The 21,507-nt window shown below is 37.0% G+C and overlaps 1 protein-coding gene across 1 annotated transcript; it reads left to right on the forward strand.

The window, feature by feature from the left end:
* The first annotated feature begins 1,568 nt into the window (after window positions 1-1,568).
* Window positions 1,569-12,789, forward strand: LOC149220096 (short-chain dehydrogenase/reductase 2-like). The gene is made up of 5 exons (XM_089384651.1): window positions 1,569-2,021; window positions 2,107-2,403; window positions 11,658-11,747; window positions 11,868-12,041; window positions 12,176-12,789. Exons 1-5 carry the CDS (start codon window positions 2,019-2,021, stop codon window positions 12,557-12,559), a joined length of 948 nt encoding a protein of 315 aa, XP_089240777.1. The 5' UTR covers window positions 1,569-2,018; the 3' UTR covers window positions 12,560-12,789.
* The last annotated feature ends 8,718 nt before the right edge of the window (window positions 12,790-21,507 follow it).

A 21,507-nucleotide genomic window follows, 5' to 3' on the forward strand; every position in this document is an offset into this window, starting at 1 on the left:
TAGTAAGCCACCTTTCGACATGGTGCTTAGTATTTGTTATGAGGTAGATGTGTAGTTCTTCAGTGCTAAACATAGAGTAAACAAGTAGCTTTTGAAAAAGATATTAATGAAAGAGATATGTAATACCTTTCACTTTCGAAGATGCAGTTGATGTGTGTCATTTAATATATATATATATATATATATATATATTATATTATAGTAACAACAATAAGAAATGAAAAATGAAAAAAAAAAAAAAAAATTATGTAAAAGAAAAATTTAGGAAAAATGCATTTCAACATCAACTATATGTATGTGCATCTTTTAAAATATACATATATTCGTAACAACAATAAGAAATGAAAAATGAAAAATAAAAATATTTAAATTTAAGAAAAAATGTAGCAAAATTAATTAAAAGTAAAAACAATATACAATGAGTGTGATTGTGTACTTCATCGTTTAATATGGAGTTGATGCATAGAAATTAAGATGGATTTACAATGGTGATTATCTTTATATTTTGACTAGTATAAAAAAGAAAGTCAAACATTACTGAAATAAGAACCCATTCTCATAAGTTTCATAGCAACATTAGTTGTTGGATAATTCCTTAAGAATTTGTCATCTTTGTGATACTAAGAGGTGGGATAAATGACGTTGTGACACTAAAAATTGTTGAATATGAAAAACACTTTCTCTTACAATGCCTTGATTATATGGAAATTAACTCTGAATTTCAAAAGATTTATCACAACACTAACCATTTTAACATTTTAAATCGTCAAAATTATGGTAATTTTGAAAGACTTCTCTTAATGCTTTTAAAGTATATAAATAAAATTTAAAACCGTCCAAGTAATTTTTTACATTTTTAAAGTTCTGATAAACCAATTTTAATTTTAATAAGCATTAACCACCACCACCATCATCATTACCAATTATTTAAAATTTTCAATATACAAATAAATATTTATTTTATTTTTCATGCAAATAATATTTCTCAATTTTTAAACATGATATCATATTTTAATATAATTAATTTAAAACATGGCAACTTCAAATACTTTTTAAGTGTTATTTTTTGGAAAGTTTTCCGGTTGATTTTTAGACCTAATTTGTCTAAAATTTGGTAGGGGTTCATTGAAATCACAACTTTGACAGGGGTACTCTTCGCAATAGAAGTGACACAAGGTTTTTGAGGGTGCTGAATTTATATATCCAATCCAAAAACAATTTAAAAACACAATTCAAGATTTAGCCGCACTCTTTTCACTAGATTCTGATAAAAAAATCCATAAAAAACTCCAAAAAAATCACACTTAAAACTACTTTTTCAAATATTTCAATTTAAATAATTAAATTAATAAAAATTGATTAATTAATTTAATAAATAATATATAAATATTATTATAAAAAAATATTAAATATCCCTATATAAAAATGGTTAAATCTAAAATGTTCCAAATCTAACCATCCAATGACATTGATAAATCTCCTCACACCCATCTCCTCCTCAAATCGAACCATCCGTGAAAGGCCGCGATCACGAATAGCGTCCACGTGTTAACTCACCTCCTGAATCAATCGTATTTTACATGGATGCGAGGTTCTTGTAACAGGGAATAAATTTAATGATAGGCACACAGATATTTTGGAACTCCTTTGTTTTGCCTATCTGTGGATGGCCTCTTTCATCCATCCACAGATAGGCAAAACAACCCATCCGGCGACATAACTGAAATTGAGGGCACACAAATATTTTGGAACTCCTTTGTTTTGCCCGTCTGTGGATGGCTTCTTTCATCCATCCACAGATAGACAAAACAACCCATCCGGCGACATAACTGAAACTGAGGGCACACAAATACTTTGGAACTCCTTCAATCAAAAGTTATGAGAGCTATACGCACTAATAATTCCAATGCCAACCATCATTTTTTCCAAGGGCATAGTAGCTATCTTTCATTTTATACTGCTCGAGTCTCCTAACTTCTTTCTATCTCAAAGCATTTAGAAATCTTCGCGGAACAAAAATGGTGAGTTCATGCTTTCGACAGAGAGTTAGTTGGTAGCTTATCATGTCGATTAGATATATAACAAACTGTTAATTTGTGATGATAGGATAAATCCTCATGTGACGCAACAGATGAATGGTGGACGAAAGAGACAGTGGGTGTGGTAACAGGGGCCAACAGAGGAATAGGGTTGGAGATCGCTCGTTTACTTGCAGACAAAGGTATCACTGTTGTTCTCACTGCTCGTTGCAGGCAGCAGCAAGACTTGTCTCCACAATCTCGTGCTCTCATGGAAGAAGGAAGAAAAAATGTGGTGTTTCATACACTCGATATACAGAGGGATGACAGTGTTACCGAATTTGCCCAATGGTTGAAGAATGAATTCGGTGGCCTTGATATTCTGGTATTCTTTCTTTTCTTCGTTTTGACTATAATTGATCTACTTCGTCCCCCATATACCAATGGAATGTATGCTCTTTCACAATGGCAGGGGCATTTTGGAATGGATAAACTAAGTAATTATGTTGCAGAGTTTAGTAGAGTTTACTGTCATTTCTCTGCTGTATAATTTCTATGACTCTGTTGTCTGTAAATATGCTGTTTTCTTTTTCCTACATGAAATTGGTCCTTTTTTTTTTCCCTCATATCAGGCTAGCTCACAATTATACTCACAGAATGCTTAGACTTGAAGCCATTACAACAATGCTCATATCGGGCTAGCCCACAATTATACTCACAAAATGGTTAGATCAGTGTTTTAAAACTGGGCTGGTCTGGACTCTGAATCGGATTCACCCTGGTAGACCTAGCCAGACCCCTGCCCGGGTCAGCTAGGTTAAAAACCAGTTCGGCAGCTGGTCCATTACCGAACTGGCCGAGTCGGACACCGATTCGGCCGGTTTAGTCGAGCCCTTCTTAAACCGGCCGAGCTAGTACGCCGGAAAAAATGTGGCAACTCGGACTTCAAACTCAATTTTTTTTGTTGTTGTTTTTTTTTTCTTAATGCCTCTACCCCTCTCCCAAGCCTATAAAAGTGACCCAAACCCTTCACATTTACTCACAACTATCTCATTGCATTTGTGTGAACATTTGTGGGGAGTTTGTGAAGAGTTGGAGTTGGATTTTGGAGCAATAGTGAGGATGAGCGATGGGTTTTTCCGTTTGACTCTGATTCAGAGTCTGAGCCAGATAATCTTGCATTGTTTAGTAGTATGACTAGTGATATTTTGTTGTAGAGGCCATTTAGAGCCTCCTTGGTTATCTGTTTTTGTTTTGATCTCTATATATTACATGTATTGCACAGTGCACTGGGTGTCATTTTGATATAATAGATAGTTTCATGAGCATACTTTGATCATATGTTGTCTTCTCTCTATATTCTAATGCTTTGAGTTTGGAAACATGAATGAAAATCTTTAAAAATATGTTTTTTTCATTAAAAAAATAAAATATTTAATGTATTTTTTACAAGGACCGAGTCATTGAAATCAACTAGGCTGAGTCGATACCTAGTTGGAGTCAGAGTCGACCCTCGGCCGGTTCTGAATCTAAATCGGAGGTTTAAAGCTATAGGTTAGAGTTGAAGCCATTACAACAATGCTCATATCAGGCCAGACCACAATTATACTCATAGAATAGTTAGACTTGAAGTCATTACCACAATTATACTATCAAAATGCTTAGACTTAAAGCCATTACAATAATATTATTCAAGATGTCAAAATTCAACATATAATTAGCTGAATTTGAACCTGGGTGGTAGGATAACAGTAATTCAACTTAGACTTTTCATTCTTTCTGTCTTGTACTATTGAGTAATTTGTGTCCATCCTTTTGATGGCGACTTCAAGAACCAGGAACCCAATGCTTTTAGGCTAGTTTCTGCTATTAGACAGATTTTGATCTAGCAGCAAATGAGATGGAAACTAGATATTTCATATGGAGGGTTTATTATACAGTAGCATTTCAAGGTGTTTTTTTTTAAATAAGAAGCATCTTTCGTAACTGGAGGACTTGATTTGAGGAGAACCCCCTAATATACTCGGTTAAAATGCAGGATAGAGGATAACCATGAGCATAATCGCTGCTCTGTGGGGGTAACCATGAGACAATCTCTGCTCTGTGAGAGTAACCATGGGGAATGTGAAGGTCACGAGAAATTACTACTTTGTTAGATTCGGAAAAATGATAAAACAACAATTATGAGATGATACAAGCATTCTCGTTGAGAGCTAAGCCAAGATTTCCAGCTTCCTATGCCAAATGAATTTAGCAATTTGTTTTTCATTTGATTGAAAGATTATGTTTTCACCTTCCATAACCTACGTGTGAAGGTGATTGTTGTTTGCAAATTTAATCATTGTATGTTATAATATAAAATTCCTACGGCAATTCAACTACTTGTGTTGCCTTTGCTAAACATGGCTTAATTTTTAAGGCAATTTTACTAACTCTTAACACTTTTTTTGTTGAAGTTCTAATGTTTTCCTTTGTAATCCTTGTTTTGAGTTTTTGAAGTTAGCTCTGGAAGTTAAATGATTTTGTTTTTAGAAGAACAATATATACATTAGTGTTTAAATCAATTTTGATATACTGCCATTTTGAAAACAGTTTTCCTTTACATTTAGTTATCTCCTATGTTTTCGCTGTTGATTTCACTATCATATAAAATAAGTTCTAACACTTAAAATGTCGAATTATGTTTTTAGAATCTTCAACTCCATACTTCTGCAGTTTTACAGTTATTTTCAGCCCCTCTGTATCCGGCATTCAGAATATCACTAATTTTACAAAGACAGAAATAATGACCTAAGCAATATTGTTGTTAAACATTTTATCAACCAATGAATTATGAATGAAAGATCCAAACCTAACAATTTATATAAAAAAATCAGTCAATATATTCCTACATACAGACTGAAATGATCTTTTATGCCAGTCAAATGTAGGACAACACTGAGCAAATGCAGTAGTTGCATACTATATGTTGGATGCCAATTTTTGGCTGCAGCTGAGCCCAAATTCTGAATCATGTCGTTGGGGATTTTCAAGTAAATCTGATATATAAATGTGCTGAGAATAGAACTACATGCACTACTGGACTACCGCCTAACTGACTAACTCTTATTAGTCCCTGCTGCAGGCTAGGCAGGGACTATAGTAATCAATATGATGCTTACTAACATTACTTGACCTGTTTAAGATTTTCAATAACCAAAGTTTTAAGACTCCCGACATATTTTTCATAGCGAATTTTTTTTTCGCCATCTTATTTGGCTTCTTCCCGAGGCAGGGAGGCCAAAACCATATGTTATTTTCATGTTTCTTTGATATGTTTCCTTGGCATTTTCAATTGTGAAACTAATGTTGGCATTAACTCATCTAACTCATTTCAATTAAATGTTTGGGTTATTTAGATATGTTAGTGATATATATGTTAGGGACACGCACATTGCATGCAACCAGACCATATACCACATGGAAACTGCATGTACTGCCCTCATGTCTGGTCATTGTCCTTCATTGGCATCTCATACTTCTTTTGTTGGCTGGCTGGCTTTTGCTGTTGCTGGCTTTTGTTGTGGGAAATTCGTAGAGACTGGCTATGATGTGGGATATAAGCAGAGACTGGCAATGGAAGATGGGCGAGAAATTGAGAGAAATTGAAAGGTTTACTTCTTTTGCTGGCTTTTATACTTCTTTTGTTGGCTGGCTGGCTTTTGCTGTGGGATATTCGCAGAGACCGGTAGCGGAAGATGGGCGAGAAATTGAGAGAAATTGAAAGGTTTACTTCTTTTGCTGGCTTTTATTGTTGCTGGGGAATAACACAACTAATTTCCTTTGGATATTTCAAGTCTCTGCTTGTGCGGTGCATGAATAGTGATACGCCTATGTTTGGGCGGGAATTTTTACCCTCCTAGCTTCCACCTATGCGAGGCAGGGAAACGTGCAAGACAGGGAAACATATATGGGAAAGCAGCTATGCGAGAATGATAATGGACCAAAACCACAGCTCATTAAGGCGCAAGAACGATTTTCCATGTACCTTCACATTCATCTAAGGTTCTGAGGGTTTCGCCGCATGCCCTGCTCTTTGGTTCCGAGGCTCTGCCCTTGTTCCGGTAAGTATAAAGGTAGGTGTGCTTCCCTTATTTTTGGAATGTGCCTACCTTTTGTTTGATTACGGAGGCTGCATCCATACATTCACAATGCAGACATACACCATAAGAAAATGTTAGAATTGCATTTAACTCACCGGCATTATAAAATAGTGCCTGAGACTACATGAATGTAAGCAATCTAATCTTTTATTCTTAGAACAATAGCTTCAAAGATTATTTTGGTGACATTATCCTAAGCTCTACAATGCAATGCAACGTCGTTACAATGGATTGGCGACACTACAGTCATGTTTTGGAGTTTACCTGAGCGTCCTTACAATGGATTTGCGATACTACAGTCCGGTTTTGGAGTTTACCTGAGCGGTTGAAGCCCTTACAATGGAATTGTGACGCACAGTCGGGTTTTGGAGTTTACCCATTTTCTCAATAGCCAGCGCACAAAGGTTTTGCACTTCGTTACCAAAGGAAAGCCTACTGAAAATGCCACAAGCCATCATTGAAGATACCCCATTTATAGGTCCCACCTTGTCTTCAAGTTTTCTTGCTGCCCTGAGCACAATGTCAGTAAAGATAGGTCCCAAAGACTTATGCCCAAGCCTCATTACCCTTCTCTTAAAAGCACCGGTTGGGACCTTGCTTTCACCCTTTACTTACTGCCTCTTCACCCAACGAAGTCTAGCATAATGTAGGCACTATCGCCGTGAACCTTCACCCCTGCCTTCCATTTCTAAAAGCGAGCAAGCAGTCGCTCAGCCTAAAAGCCATTGATCCCATCAAGCTGTAGCAGCCAGCCCAGACCATCAATTTGAGTAATCGTATCTTTTTTATCCTCCCTAGTTGCCTGTGTGAAACGTCTTCAAAATGGCAAAATGTTGGGGCTGTGAGAAGGGTAATGATGAATCAGTTGGAATTCTGAAAGCCAGTGGGGATAGAGGGGTGAAAGCCAGTTCATGGGGAAATAGATTGTATGGCCAACACTATCAGCAAAAGGTCGTAGTGGTACCCAACAGTATCCTCAAGAAAGTGTGCTTACCAGGCTTGTGAAAGTTGTTAGGCGATCCAACTGCACCATCAATCAAGGTAAAAGCTGTAGCTTTTGTGAAGGCAGGTGGGTTGTATGGATAAAAATTAAGGCGAATAAGCAGGGTGTAGCGGCACGTGAGCCTTAGTGGCCAGGTTCGAGATAGCTATTACGCTCCACGACAAGAGTAGCACCATCTCTCGTATCCCACGTCTCGATTCGAGGTTGAGACAAGTCCTAGAGTGTGGAGAGGCGATACGTGGGCTACATGCAAGCCTTGCATTCCCACGTCCAAGTTTCCTTTTCAGTATTTAATTTAATTTAATTTATATCTATTTTTTTAATAATTTTTCTATATCAATGGCTCTGCAAATTTAATACCATGCTAGCTAGTTGAGTGGCAGAATCACCCACTTTATTGCTTATGTGTTTTATACTATGAGACCACCCACAACTAGGCATACTAACAAATCACCTTCATGAAAGTATTAGGATTTTCTATACTACGAATGAGAATAGCTATTTTGAGCGCTTTTCTTTTCTTTTTAGCTGGTTGGGGTATCTACTGAATCGCATAGAGGATCCAAACCATTATATTAGATCTACTATATTACCAAACAGTATCAACGCTTGTAGAACAGCAACGCCCTTTTGTTGTTGCTTTTTGTGCAGAGATGATCTGGAAAAGTCCTTAGACGAAAAGAAAACTGCGTGCGGCTCTGCAACTATACAAGCTGGTCTTTCTTTTATCTGCCGCTTGCTGTTCCTCCCACTCCTCCCCCTTAAGGCAGGGACTAGTTGCTGTGTAGCCCTCCTTGTTAAGTATATATTTTGAACGACAAGCTAATAGTGAGAGTCTTATATCCATGAAAATAAACACAAACTCTGAAGACATTAAGTTTGTTAAAGTTGATCTTGGGTCAGTGTCCTCTTTTCAATAACGTCTTTTAGTGCTATTCAAAGAAAAATTCTTTATTCATTACAATTTTGTTGGAGTAATTGTTATACTCATCTCATTGGGAATTGATAACGAGACCAATTGTGACATTTGTATCCACCTTGAGAATATGGCATTAATTACCCATTCAAAATAATGGTAAAAGTTTATAAATTTATTATGACTGGGTTTTGGTGTTACTGAAAACTTCATGACATCCTAGGGCCTTGGCCCAAATTCAATTACTCAAGTTGCGTGTTAGAATAATTGTCACATTTTTTTCTAACAAAAAACCTCAACAAACTCTATATTTAAATGTGTATAGCCGAATATAGATAGAGCTAAGGGGAGAGAGATCATGGTACTTTTTGTCTTTTTGATCTCTAGCCATTATTTATGGATTACTGGGTCACCATTCAATTCTCTGGTGGGCGTCAATGGAATTAACTGAGATCTCTTTTCTAAATTACAAATCAATAATGCAGCAACAAGAGGAACGAACTTCGACTGGGATCTGCTGGAGAAGCACTAGATGGATTTTAGAAAGATAATTGTATCAGAGGATGTATTTTGTACCTAGTGGATAGATCCAGATTCAATAGGTCTTCACCGGATGTCAAATGATGCTTTACGGCCCATTACAGTTTATGGTAAACATCTATTGTAGTTGGGGGAATCTCAGGAGTTGTTGATTCTAAATGGTCTCCCTTGTTTCCCAGACTCTCGCTTTTTCACATGCCGGCCATATGGCGGGCGTGCGAGTGTAGTTGATTATGTACTCGCTAGCCATAACTTGCTCCCTTTTATTCATCATAACTTGCTCCCTTTTATTTGTCATAACTTGCTCCCTTTTATTCGTCATTTCTCAGTCTCCCCCATCCCCCTTGCTGATCATGCACTTCTTTCCTTCTCTCTTTGGTTTGACCCTCCCCTTGCACCCCATCCCTCCCCTTGAGGCCCACCCCAAACTACCTTCCGATTTGACGAAGGAGACCCTAACTTTTTCTCCTTTACCCTACGCAAGATGCTCCCATCAAAAACCTTGCTTCATTCTGCTTCCACTAAATATACTTGTCTTTCCGCTGCCATTTGGGAAGCAACACTCAAATCCTTCCCCCACTACACTCGTTCCACTTCCATCTCCCCTAAGTTGGATCTTGCCCCATGAACAAATGGTACGATGATGAATGCAAGACTCTACATCGAGAACTTTGATATGCTTTCACCCACTCTCAACCCTTCTACTCCGACCTCAAAGCTTCTTATCGTCGTCTCCTTCGTCACAAGAAACGACTCTGTCTCCCATAGAAGACGAGAACTTTCTGCTCTCCTTGCTCACTCCTCTAAGCAATTCTGGCGTACCATCCTTCCCTGACACTCCCGTCTTCCACCTGACCTCGACCCTACATCCATGTTCTCTCACACTTCCAACCATTATGATATTTCCCGGCAGGCCCAAGTTCATGTTACCTCCCCACCTTCTTCTTGTTATCTATTCTCAGACAGATATTAGAGAGGCCATTTGGGTGATGAACAGCAGCAAAGCAGCCGATGAGGAAGGCTACCATTTGATTATTTCTGAAATATCAGCAAAACCATCTTTATTGCATGGTTGGCCAGTTCTGGTTTTAGTATGTGGATCTCTATTTCCTATATATTTACAGCAGAAATTGAAATTGGCTTCAGAGTGAGAGTTTAGATTTTGAAATCTTAAGAACAATATTTTTCAAGGTTTCAAAGCTTAACATATTATTAAGCAAGTTCAATATGTTATTAGCCAAAATTTGAATCTAGGTAAATAAAATAACAATCATTCCACTTAACCACTTCGTATATCTCCAATTAACTTGTTTCTCTCTTTCTGTATTTGTACTTTCTGTACTGTACTATTGAGTAATTTGTGTCCATCCTTTTGATCCGGATTTCCAGAATCAGGAACCTAATGCTTTTAGTCTACTTTTGCTTTTAGACAGCTTTTGATCCAGCAGCTATCAAATGAGATGTCCCACTAGATTTTTCATATGGAGGGTTTATTATATAGTAGCATTTCAGGGTGATTTTTTAAAATCAGAAGCATCTTCGTACCTGGAGGACATGATTTGAGGAGAACCCTCTAATATATTTAGTTAAAATGCATGATACAGGATAACCATGAGACATAGTCGTTGATCTGTGACGGTAACCACCATGGAGGATGTGTGAGACACAGTCGTTTATCTGTGACGGCAACCACCATGGGGAATGCGAATGTCAGAAGAAATTACTACCCTGTTGGAATCGCAAAAATGATACAAAAACAATTATGAGATAAGACCAGCACTCTCATTGAGAACTAAGCCAAGATTTCCAGCTTCCTATGCCAGATGAATTTAGCAATGTGCTTTTCATTTAATTGCAAGATTATGTTTTCAACTTCAATAACCTGTGAATGACATCGTTGGTTGCAAATTTAATCATTTATACTATTATAAAATTCCTGCCCTTGCTTAACATGACTTAAATTTTAAGTAATTTTATTACTTTTGAAGGTTTTTTTTGGTAAGTTTTATTTATTGTTGTGGATGAAGATATTGGGAGAGAAGTGTGTTAGAGATCACAGGTTTGTCCAATGTTTTGGGTTAACCCTTTACCCATTTTCAAAAACTTGAAGTTTAACGGATTACAACACAGTTTTCCAAAAATTTTCATTAACAACAATTCATTGACTGTGGAAATATCCATACTAAAAGTTATATTTATGTTTTCTTTTGTAATCTTTGTTTTGAGTCTTTGAATCTGCTTGGGAAACTAAATGATTTTGTTTTTAGAAAAACAATATATGTATTAATGTTTAAATAAATATTGATATACTGTCATTTAGAAAACTGTTTTCCTTTTATGTATTAATGTTTAAATAAATATTGATATACTGTCATTTAGAAAACAGTTTTCCTTTTATGTATTAATGTTTAAATAAATATTGATATACTGTCATTTAGAAAACAGCTTTCCTTTTTATTTAGTTATCTTCTCTGTTTTGGTTTTTGATTTTCTTATCATATAAAACAAGTTTTGAGTCTGGATACCTAAATCTAAAATGTAAAGTTATGTTTTTAGAGTCTTCAATCTATAATTCTGCACTTTTACTGAGAATCTATAAATGTACTGAGAATCGAACTACATGCAATACTGGATCACCGCCTAACTGAGACTCCTATTATTAAGTATATATTTTGAACGACATGCTAATAGTAAGAGCCTTATATCTATGAAAAATAAACACAACTCTGAAGACACATAAGTTTCTTAAAGTTGATCCTCGGTCACTGTCCTCTTTTCGACCAGATCTTTTAGAGCCATCCAAATCCTTTCAGATTTAGTCTCAAGCTCTTATTCCTGTCAACTGTTAATAAAAAAAAATTAAAAAAATCATTCAAGGCATCTCTATATTCAAACTTCCATAGCAGGATATAGCTCAGGGCAGAGAGATCATGAATTTTCTCTTTCTTTCTGCCCATTAATTAGAGATTAATGTGTCACCATTCAATTCTCTAGTTGGTGTCAATGGAATTAACAGAGATCTCTTTGCTAAATTACAGATCAACAATGCGGCAGTAGGGGGGACGAACTTCGACTGGGATCTGCTGGAGAAGAGCCAGATGAGCCAGATGGATTATAGAAAGATAATTGTATTGCAACCTTACTGGAGTTTGATTTTCTTCTGAACCCTATTAAAATCTGTAATTACTCTCTAAATGTTACTAGAACAACTAAGAATTAATTTCCCCAACCATACAATTGGTTCACAGGTTGATGGCTTGTGGGCAGAGGGGATTACAGAGGACGGCCAGGCTGCCAAAGAAGGCCTGGGTACGAATTACTTTGGTACAAAGAGAATAACCAAAGCTCTGATTCCACTTCTGAAGCCTTCTACTGCTGGACCACGTATAGTCAATGTGTCTTCTATCTTGGGCCTACTTAGGGTATAACTAACTAATTAATGGTTTTTTTGAAGTAAAAAGTCATTTGTTCAATTAGTGATTTTGATGATTGCTGTGGTGTAAAGTATTATGTAAATTTTTAACAAATTAATGATTTGTTTTGTTTTCCTTCACAGTTTTTGAGAAGTGAAACAATGCAGAAGCAACTTTCAGACATTGAAAACATTAGTGAAGAGTTTATAGATTACATTGTGAAGCAGTACATGGAGGATATTGAGAGAGGTGCAGACCTGAGGGACAGCGTGTGGCCGGTTAGGGTTCCAACATATTCTCTATCCAAAGTGATATTGAATGCATACACTCGTCTTCTGGCTCGGGAGCTGAAACGAAAGGCATGTGTTAACAGCGTGCACCCTGGTTACGTCAGGACTTCCATGACATTCAACACCGGCGATATTTCATCTGTTCAAGGAGCAGAAAATGTGGTAAGAGTGGCTTTGCTCCCACCCGGTGGACCTACTGGCGAAAACTTTCTGGAAACACAAATTGCTCACTTCTAAATTCTTTTATGCTCTGTTAGATTGAGTGTAAGAGAATTTATCAGAAAAGTTTTCCTATCCTAGATTGAACTGAAGCTCATATTTGTCCTGAAATAATGAGATCTTGATCTTTATGCGTGTTCCAAAATTATAAACATATTAAAATAATTGATTGAATAGATTTACAGATAGCATATTATATTGAAAGAAAATAACTCTGTTAAATGTCACTCTGTATTTATTATTATGAAGTCATGCATGACATGCTTGGGACAAGTCGATTGGGTATTTTTGTTATAATATTTCTTGATGAGATGTTTCAGAATATGAAATTTGGAGGGCATGAAAGAGGAAATATTTAGGTATTTATGGTGGATATTTCTGCACCAGATTTGTAAAATTGGATATTTATTGTGCAAAATTATGTTTGAGCAGAAACCAAAATAAATAAATCTTGGGAGAAATAGACTCGATGAAGGAAGAAGTAAAAGGTTGACCTAGTGAAGGCAAAAAAAACTAGCAGACCTGCTTAAGGAAGTAGTAAATAGATTTAGTGAAAGACGAAGCAACTAATAGACATTGTAAAGAAGCAAGAAAATTCAGTGAAGTAGGTTGGTTCCTACATATTTGCAGTAGTGGAGATTGGTGTCTGCTACAAATGGTGTAGCTGTGGTGATTGGTGTTTCTTGTAAGTTGGTGCCTACAAAATCTTTCATATAAAAAAAATTTGCATTTTCTCTCATAAAAGTTTCCAAATATATCTTATATTATTTGTTTAATTTATAAAATCTATATATTTTATTATATTCTAATATTTAAATAATTAAAAATGTTCATTCTACCGATTCACCCCATCCCAATATAATTGGGAATCCGATGAGAAGAGAAAGTGGCAAAAACCGTGTTGAAGAAATCAAACAATAACTATTATGCCTAATGTGACAAAGAATGGACATTGAATTTTGATTATAATAACTATAATGTGATCAATGCATCATTTCTTAAGAATTGCCAAAATATATTCACGGCTAGGGGATGCTCCGTAATGGGCTGATGTGTGCTAGGTATCAGAAAAAAAAAGGCATTCTGTAGAAACATCGATGGTAATATTCGCATTACCGTCATCTCAAAGGCTTTCGAGTGTGGCCTTGGGGTTCGAAGTTCGAACTGATGACCAGGAGTCTTTCATTGACCAAGTTATGATCTTCTATTCCATATACCGTGTTGCCTGTGTCCTATGTGCAACCACTCAGGGTAACGGGTTCGAGGACTCGAGTCGTCCTTGTCGGTCTCCTAGATAGAGCACTGGCCACCACATTGTGCTTGCCCCACACATACTCAATATCAAAGTCGTAGGTCTGCACCTTGCTAACCCATTTCTACTACCTGTCATTGAGGCCTTGCTGCCACATGAAATGTCGAAGACTGTTGTGACCAGTCTTCACTCGGAATCGGTTGCCCACCAAGTACTGGCAGAACTTGGCCAATGCATGCATGATGGCCAGCATCTCCTTGTCATATATAGAATATGACAGCTCATGCGGTAGGAGCTTCCGACTCTCAAAAGATATGGGGTGCCCATCTCATGATAATACAACTCCAACTCCTACCCTTGATGCATCACACTCCACCATGAATGGCTGGGAAAAACCCGGGAGTGCCAAAACAGGGCAACTTCTCATCACCTCCTTGAGGCGATCGAAAGCAGCCTGTGCTCCCTCAATCCATGCGAAGGCCTCTTTCTTGGTCAAGTCAGTCAAGGGTGCTACCAGCTATGAGAACCCCTTGACAAACTTCCTATAGTAAGTGCAAATGCCCAAGAAGCCTCTCAGTGTAGTCATGTCTCGGGGTACATGCAACAACAACAACAACATTCTGTAGAAACGTCCATGGTAATATTCGCATTACCGTCATCTCAAAGGCTTTCGAGTGTAGCCTTGGGCTTCGAATTGATGACCAGGAGTCTTTCATTGACCAAGTTATGATCTTCTATTCCATACACCGTGTTGCCTGTGTCCTATGTGCAACCACTCAGGGTAACGGGTTCGAGGACTGTGGTAAGATTTAATGACCTCCTAAAGACTAGGAACAAACTCCTTCTCAAACCATTCATCACACGTAAGAGTAGGGGTTATATTCTCCAACACTCCCTCTTAATGACTACTTGTCTTAATTTTGATTAGTAAAGTCTAGCAATGGTCCAACCTAGCATTTTCAAACATTATCAAAATGTTGACATGCATATAAAGGAACAACCATCCAATGGAATGTAAAGGTAACTAGTTGTTGCAACCATCAGTGTACTAGGATGTCCTTCATGTAGATGTTTCATTTAACCATTGTACCTTCATACATGTAGATGTACATTTAACTCCCTCTACATCTCCATCATCATCATCTTGGGTTTTCTTGGCTTAGTCGTAACCATGCTCTTTCTTTGTCGACTTACCCTCATCCATACCCTAGGTTTTATCGGCTTATCCTCAACCATGCTCTCAATGCTCTTGCATCACACTCCCAAGGAACTACATCCTCGTGTGGTTTCTACTTACCATAAACAACACATCAAGTGGTTTCAGCTTACCACAAACATACACTTACAAAGTGGTTTTCAAATTACCATTAACTAACGGGTTACACATGCTTCATTAGGTTTACATCACAATTGACTTAGGTACATTCAATGGAAAGCTCCATTCATGGAGATACTAGGACCACTATGTCAAGCGAAACATGAAACTATAGACTTGCTACAATGTGTGATTCACATTAAAATATGAACATGGGTTTGTTATTATTCAAGACACCACACAATCTTGTCCACCAATGTTTAATCTCTGCTACTACCACGACCATTATTCTTTGTCTCCATAGTGGTTCTAAATGCATGGTCTTTGATGTCTATGCAATAAGTATTGCCCATTAATTTACTTGGACAAAGATCCAACGTATTTTTTTTTGTAGCGAGGACCTTTTTGTCCTCCCTGCTGCAAATTTTTCATTTATCTCCAAAAATCCAGCCTACAACCAATCTTGGTTTTCTCAAGTGAGAACAATGGAACCCACTTCCATCCCAAAAAGTGTCCATGCCCCTCCCTTCATCTGAAGAATTTTCATCACGTACTAATTGGAAAACATATGTACCACTGATACCTCAAATTGGCCAAAAACCTATTGCACTGCAAGGCCTACCATCAATTTGACCATGAAGACTATTTGATTTACCATCATATGGACCTACTTCCATCTACCAAGATACATGGGTACCATCCGTTGTATTCGTCAGTTCTCTAGGGAAGTATTATATATACAAGATAAATTCATCTCAACCTTACATTTTCTATGCACATGCCAATCGAAGACTTGAGTGCACTACTCAACAAATAGTACATGGGGTAAACCATGTAGCTAGAAATCCCTTCCAACTACAACACTTCTTACTATGCAGACTAGGAAATGACATTTACATCAGAAAATATTGCAGCATTAATACATAGTAACATACATCATCAAGAGTTAATAACACGACATATATGATTGGAATGTCATCTTCCTCCATAATTATTCATATACTAGGCCTCTTCATTTAGAAAATTTGCATCTTTGTTCAATTTTTATCTTGGATACCAATACTTTGCCTGTCATTTGTTAGAGTAGCTAATTCTAACAAATAACTATACCTATATTGAGTAGCTCTAGCCTCTAAGGGATAGCTCCGTTGGTCAAGTTCATGTTGCTAAGTACCTTGCCAATTGAGAGGTCACGGGGTCAAATCTCGTTGACACCCTTGGGGTTAGGCCTGGGATATTGGCTGGCGGGTAGATCCCTTTAGGTGGATCTTCCCGGATTATTGCCCGTGAACTACCCTTTCAAGTGGATCTTCCCAAATTATTGCCTGTGAATGTAGTGGTCACTCAGTGACCGTGAACCACAATTGAAAAAGCTATACCCATATTGAAATACCTAGACTCAATATACTCATCTAAAATTTTAAAGACAAAAATAATAAGTTTTCACCATCTTGCACACATTAAACACTTTCTCGATAGTAAAATACCTACACACATTAAGCACTTTCTCAATAGTAAAAATACTACTTGTGTCAATCCACTTTAGCTTTGGTCGTTTCATCAAGAACTTTGTTAGCAATTGTTGGCAATGATTGTGTACACCTTCACATATATAGCTCTTCTTTCAATAAGAAAAAAAAATAGGTTCTCACACTAACTGCAAGAAAAACCTTTCATGGCAATGATGATTCCTTCAACTACAAGCACGATTTGGCAATTTACCCCTCAAAAATATGGTTGATCATCATCTCCTTCATGTAGATATAATGTGCACAATATGACAACTCTCTCTTCCATGTCATTGAGCCGAGAGACTCATTCTACAACCCAGTGTGATGTGTAAAGCTGTCCGTCTGTCATCAAAGTTGAAATTTTGCTCATATCCACCAAAATGAATTTTTTTTTTTTTTTTTTTTTTTTTTTTTTTTTAAATCTGAAAGTAAAAAAAAATTAAATAACTATATAAAACATTTAAATAATATCGACTAATAAAAATATTTACAGGTGAAGAAATTAAATCCCCCTAAGCTCATCTCATATCCATATTTAAAATGAATCTACGCTAGTTATGTTTCAATCCCTTCCATTAACAATAATACCACTGCCCTGCACCATACAAAGCTTAATACCAAATTGGCATAAGGTTTGAAACTCCTTTGTTGTTGTCTACGAAACGACCTTCTCCTCAACATCACCACTTTTCACACGGTGAGAGTCTTTACTTTTCACACAGGAACTGCCTTTTAAGACTTCGTAAACCTCACCAATGGTTTGGGAAATACTGGTCAAGATCTCATCATCCTGAAGCAATGCTAAGGTGGGGTTCTTTACTTTTCACATAGGAACTGTCTTTAGCTCTTCGTAAACCTCACCAATGGTTTGGGAAACACTGGTCAAGATCTCATCATCCTGAAGCAATGCTAAGGTGGGGTTTCTTGCTTCTAGCATAGCTGTGCCTTCCTATCTAATGACCATACCTCTTGAAAAAAATGTAATGAAGATCACTGAAACACATACAAAGATTCACCTTAACCCACGATAAGAGGCTAGTGTAATTTTGTAGACTCACTTATCCTTGTGTGTAAGATTATGCAAGTCCAGATATCATATTCGATTACCCAAAAGAAGACTCCATTGTGAATTTCTCAATACTCAGGTCGCTATCCCCTCCATGTTGTATTTTATTTGGAGCTTCATACCTAAAAGTTTAGCACAGTCTTGGTGGAGGTATCCAATACATCCACAGGGATGACTCGAGTCCTCGAACCCGTTACCCTGAGTGGTTGCACATAGGACACAGGCAACACAGTATATGGAATAGAAGATCATAACTTGGTCAATGAAAGACTCCTGGTCATCAATTCGAAGCCCAAGGCTACACTCGAAAGCTTTTGAGATGACGGTAATGCGAATATTACCATGGACGTTTCTACAGAATGTTGTTGTTGTTTTTTCTTTTTGTTATTTTCTGATACCTAGCACACATCAGCACATTACGGAGCATCCCCTAGCCATGAATATATTTGGCAATTCTTAAGAAATGATGCATTGATCACATTATAGTTATTATAATCAAAGTTCAATGTCCATGCTTTGTCACATTGGGCATAATAGTTATTGTTTGATTTCTTCAACACGGTTTTTGCCACTTTCTTTTCTTCTAGTTGGATTCACAATTATATTGAGATGGGGTGAATCGGTAGAATGAACATTTTTAATTATTTAAATATTAGAATATAATAAAATATATAGATTTTATAAATTAAACAAATAATATAAGATATATTTGGAAATTTTCATGAGAGAAAACGCAAAGTTTTTTTATATGAAAGGTTTTGTAGGCACTGTTAAGTGTGAAGTCAAATTCACGCAGTATTCTAGATCCTTCTAGATTAGATTTTTCTAGATCTCCAGGATTCTAGATCCTCCTACACGGACACCGCAAGTGGTTTCTAGATCATTCTAGATCTCCATCTGAATCACACACAGGATTCTAGATCCTTCTTCTGCCTCTATAAATTTGTAATTTTTTTGGCGAAGGAAAGTAAGCCAAGGCCCAAGCCTGTTATGTAATACAAAGTGATTTCTGTTCTCCAGTGATTGTTTTATCTATTCCGTTGTTTCTGACTAAGTAATCTTGTTGTTTCTCCATTTGTCTGTCTCTGACACTCTGTGACTTATTCTCTGCTATTTCCATCTAAGTCTCTGAGTATTGCTCTGGTCTAACAACTGGTATCAGAGCTAGGTTCAAATATCCACGGTGCAAGCCGCTTAGTGCCATCGCCTTGCTCTAGCAGCATTCGTTAAAACGTTGGTTGTTACTCCTGGAGCTGTTGAAGGATCTGTCTAGGAAATTGCTGAGGAACGATGGAACTAAAAGACAGTTGCTGTAAGTAAAAACAAGGTTGTGGACCTATGTTTAAACATGTTTCTGGAGTTTGAAAAGTGGAGATCTGTGGAGATTGGAGTTGAAACGTGGTGTTCGTAAGTTTTTTTTTACATCAAGCTTGCACGTATACGTCAAGTTTTTTTCTCAAACCAACATATGTATGTGTGAAATGTGAAAAGGTTAAAACATTATATATGTTTTTATATTTGTTATGAAGCATATATAATTATATGTTGGAATTTTGAAAAGTATATTTTAAAAAGGAGCAGGGATTTTGAAAAGGGTTTTCTAAAAGGAGGCAGGTCATTATTACTAAATTTTAAAGAGTAATAATTAAAGTTTTATTTTTAAGTGGAGTTTTTTGTGTTTTGGGGCGTGAATTTGATTGAAAATGGAGACAACATTTACAGATATGGAGAAGTTGAGCGGGGCTAATTTTTCCCTATGGAAATCACATATGGAGGATATACTGATTTTAAAGGATCAGTATTTACCGATTGAGAGCACAACAAAGAAACCCTCATCGATGACAAATGAAGAGTGGAATAAGTTAGATAGAAAGGCGATTGCAACAATCCACCAATATTTAGCAAAGACTGTTTATTTCAATGTGTCCGAAGAAAAGACGGCTGAAGGATTATGTAAGAAGCTCCATGATCTATATGAGAAGAACATAGCATTAAACAAAGTGTTCTTGATGAAGAAGCTTTATAATCTCAAAATGAAGAAGGGTGCTTCAGTTGCTGAGCACTTGAATGCATTTAATATTATTACTAATCAACTTGCCTCTATTAAAATCATTTTAGATGATGAAACTAGAGCTATTTTTCCAATGTGTTCTATGCCAGACAGCTGGGAAAATTTAATTGTAGCTATGAGCACTTCAACAACTACAGGGCCCTGAAGTTTGATGATGTCAGTAGCAGCTTAATGAATGAGGAGCTGCGATGCAAGTCAATTGCGGAAAACCAGGGAGGAGAGGCTCTAGCTCTAGCTGATCGTGGTAGGAGAATGGATCGACGCCGGCAAGGTCGATCAAAATCAAGGAGAGGAAGGATCATCTGCTTTCATTGTGGCAAACCCGGGCACATGAAGAAAGAATGTCGATTCTGGAAGAAATGACAAAAGGATCAGAGATTGTCTAGTACAAATCACAAGTCATCCAACACAAATGAAGGTGAGACTACTGCTGTAGCCACAGATGGTGATGTGTTGTTTACTGTTTCAGTAGAGGATGCATGTGTATATACATCTAGCAGTAGCTATGATTGGATCCTTGACTCTGGGGCATCTCACCATGTAACCCCATGCAAAGATAGTTTTGTTTCATATAATACTGGTGATTATGGTAGAGTGCATTGGGGGATTAATCATTTTTGCAGTATTGTTGGAGTGGGAGATGTCTAGATCAAGATGAAAGATGGACAAGGTACATTGTTGAAACAGGTCAGGCATGTACCAGAAATGCACATGAGTTTAATCTCTATGGGACGACTGGATGATGAAGGCTATTTGACAAGCTTTGGAAAAGGAGGCTGGAAAATTAGCAAAGGTGCATTGGTCGTGGCCAAAGGACCCAAGACAGGAACATTATACACATTGAAGACACTGATAGGAAAATCAGATTTGGTTGCTGTCATAAAAGAAGGAAATTCAGTAGATCTGTGGCATTAGCGTTTGGGTCACATGAGTGAGAAGGGCTAAAAAATCCTTGTTGGTAAAAATTTATTGCCAGGTTTGAAATCCTACAATCTTGATCTTTGTGAGCATTGTATATATGGTAGACAAAGAAGGGTTTCATTCCTTAGAGGTGGCCATGACAGAAAGAAAAATGTGTTAGAATTGGTACACTCGGATGTGTTTGGGCCTGTCAACATCAAATCATTAGGAGGAGCATCATATTTTGTAACATTTATAGATGATGCATCCAGAAAAGTTTGGGCATATCCTATGAAAAATAAAAGTGAAGTGTTTGGAATATTTCAAAAATTCCATGTTGCTGTTGAAAGAGAGACTAACAAATTGCTGAAGTATTTAAGAACAGATAATGGTGGAAAATATTGCTCAAATGCATTTAAGGAATATTGTAACAGGTTTGGCATAAAGCATGAGAAGACTGTGCCTGGTACTCCTCAACAAAATGGTGTCGCAGAAAGGATGAATCGCACCATTATGGAAAAGGTGCGAAGTATGTTGTCCAATTACGGTTTGGAGAAATTTTTTTGGGCTGAAGTAGTGAGGACCGCTTGCTACCTCATAAATAGATCTCCAACTACAGCCTTGGATGGCGGTATCCCTGAAGAAGTTTGGACTGGTAAGAATTTGAATTATTCTCACTTGAAAATCTTTGGATGTGAAGCATTCGTACATATTCTCAAAGAAAATAGAACTAAGCTAGATGATAAATCTATGAAATGCATTTTTTTTGGGATATGCGGATGAAGATCTTGGTTATCGTCTATGGGATCCAGTCAAACATAAAATTATGAGAAGCAAGGATGTTAGATTTA

The sequence above is a fragment of the Pinus tabuliformis genome, chromosome Q (genome assembly GCF_031772625.1).
Source record: "Pinus tabuliformis cultivar Carrire ecotype Pingquan chromosome Q, CPIR1, whole genome shotgun sequence".
NCBI classification, from domain to species: domain Eukaryota; kingdom Viridiplantae; phylum Streptophyta; class Pinopsida; order Pinales; family Pinaceae; genus Pinus; species Pinus tabuliformis.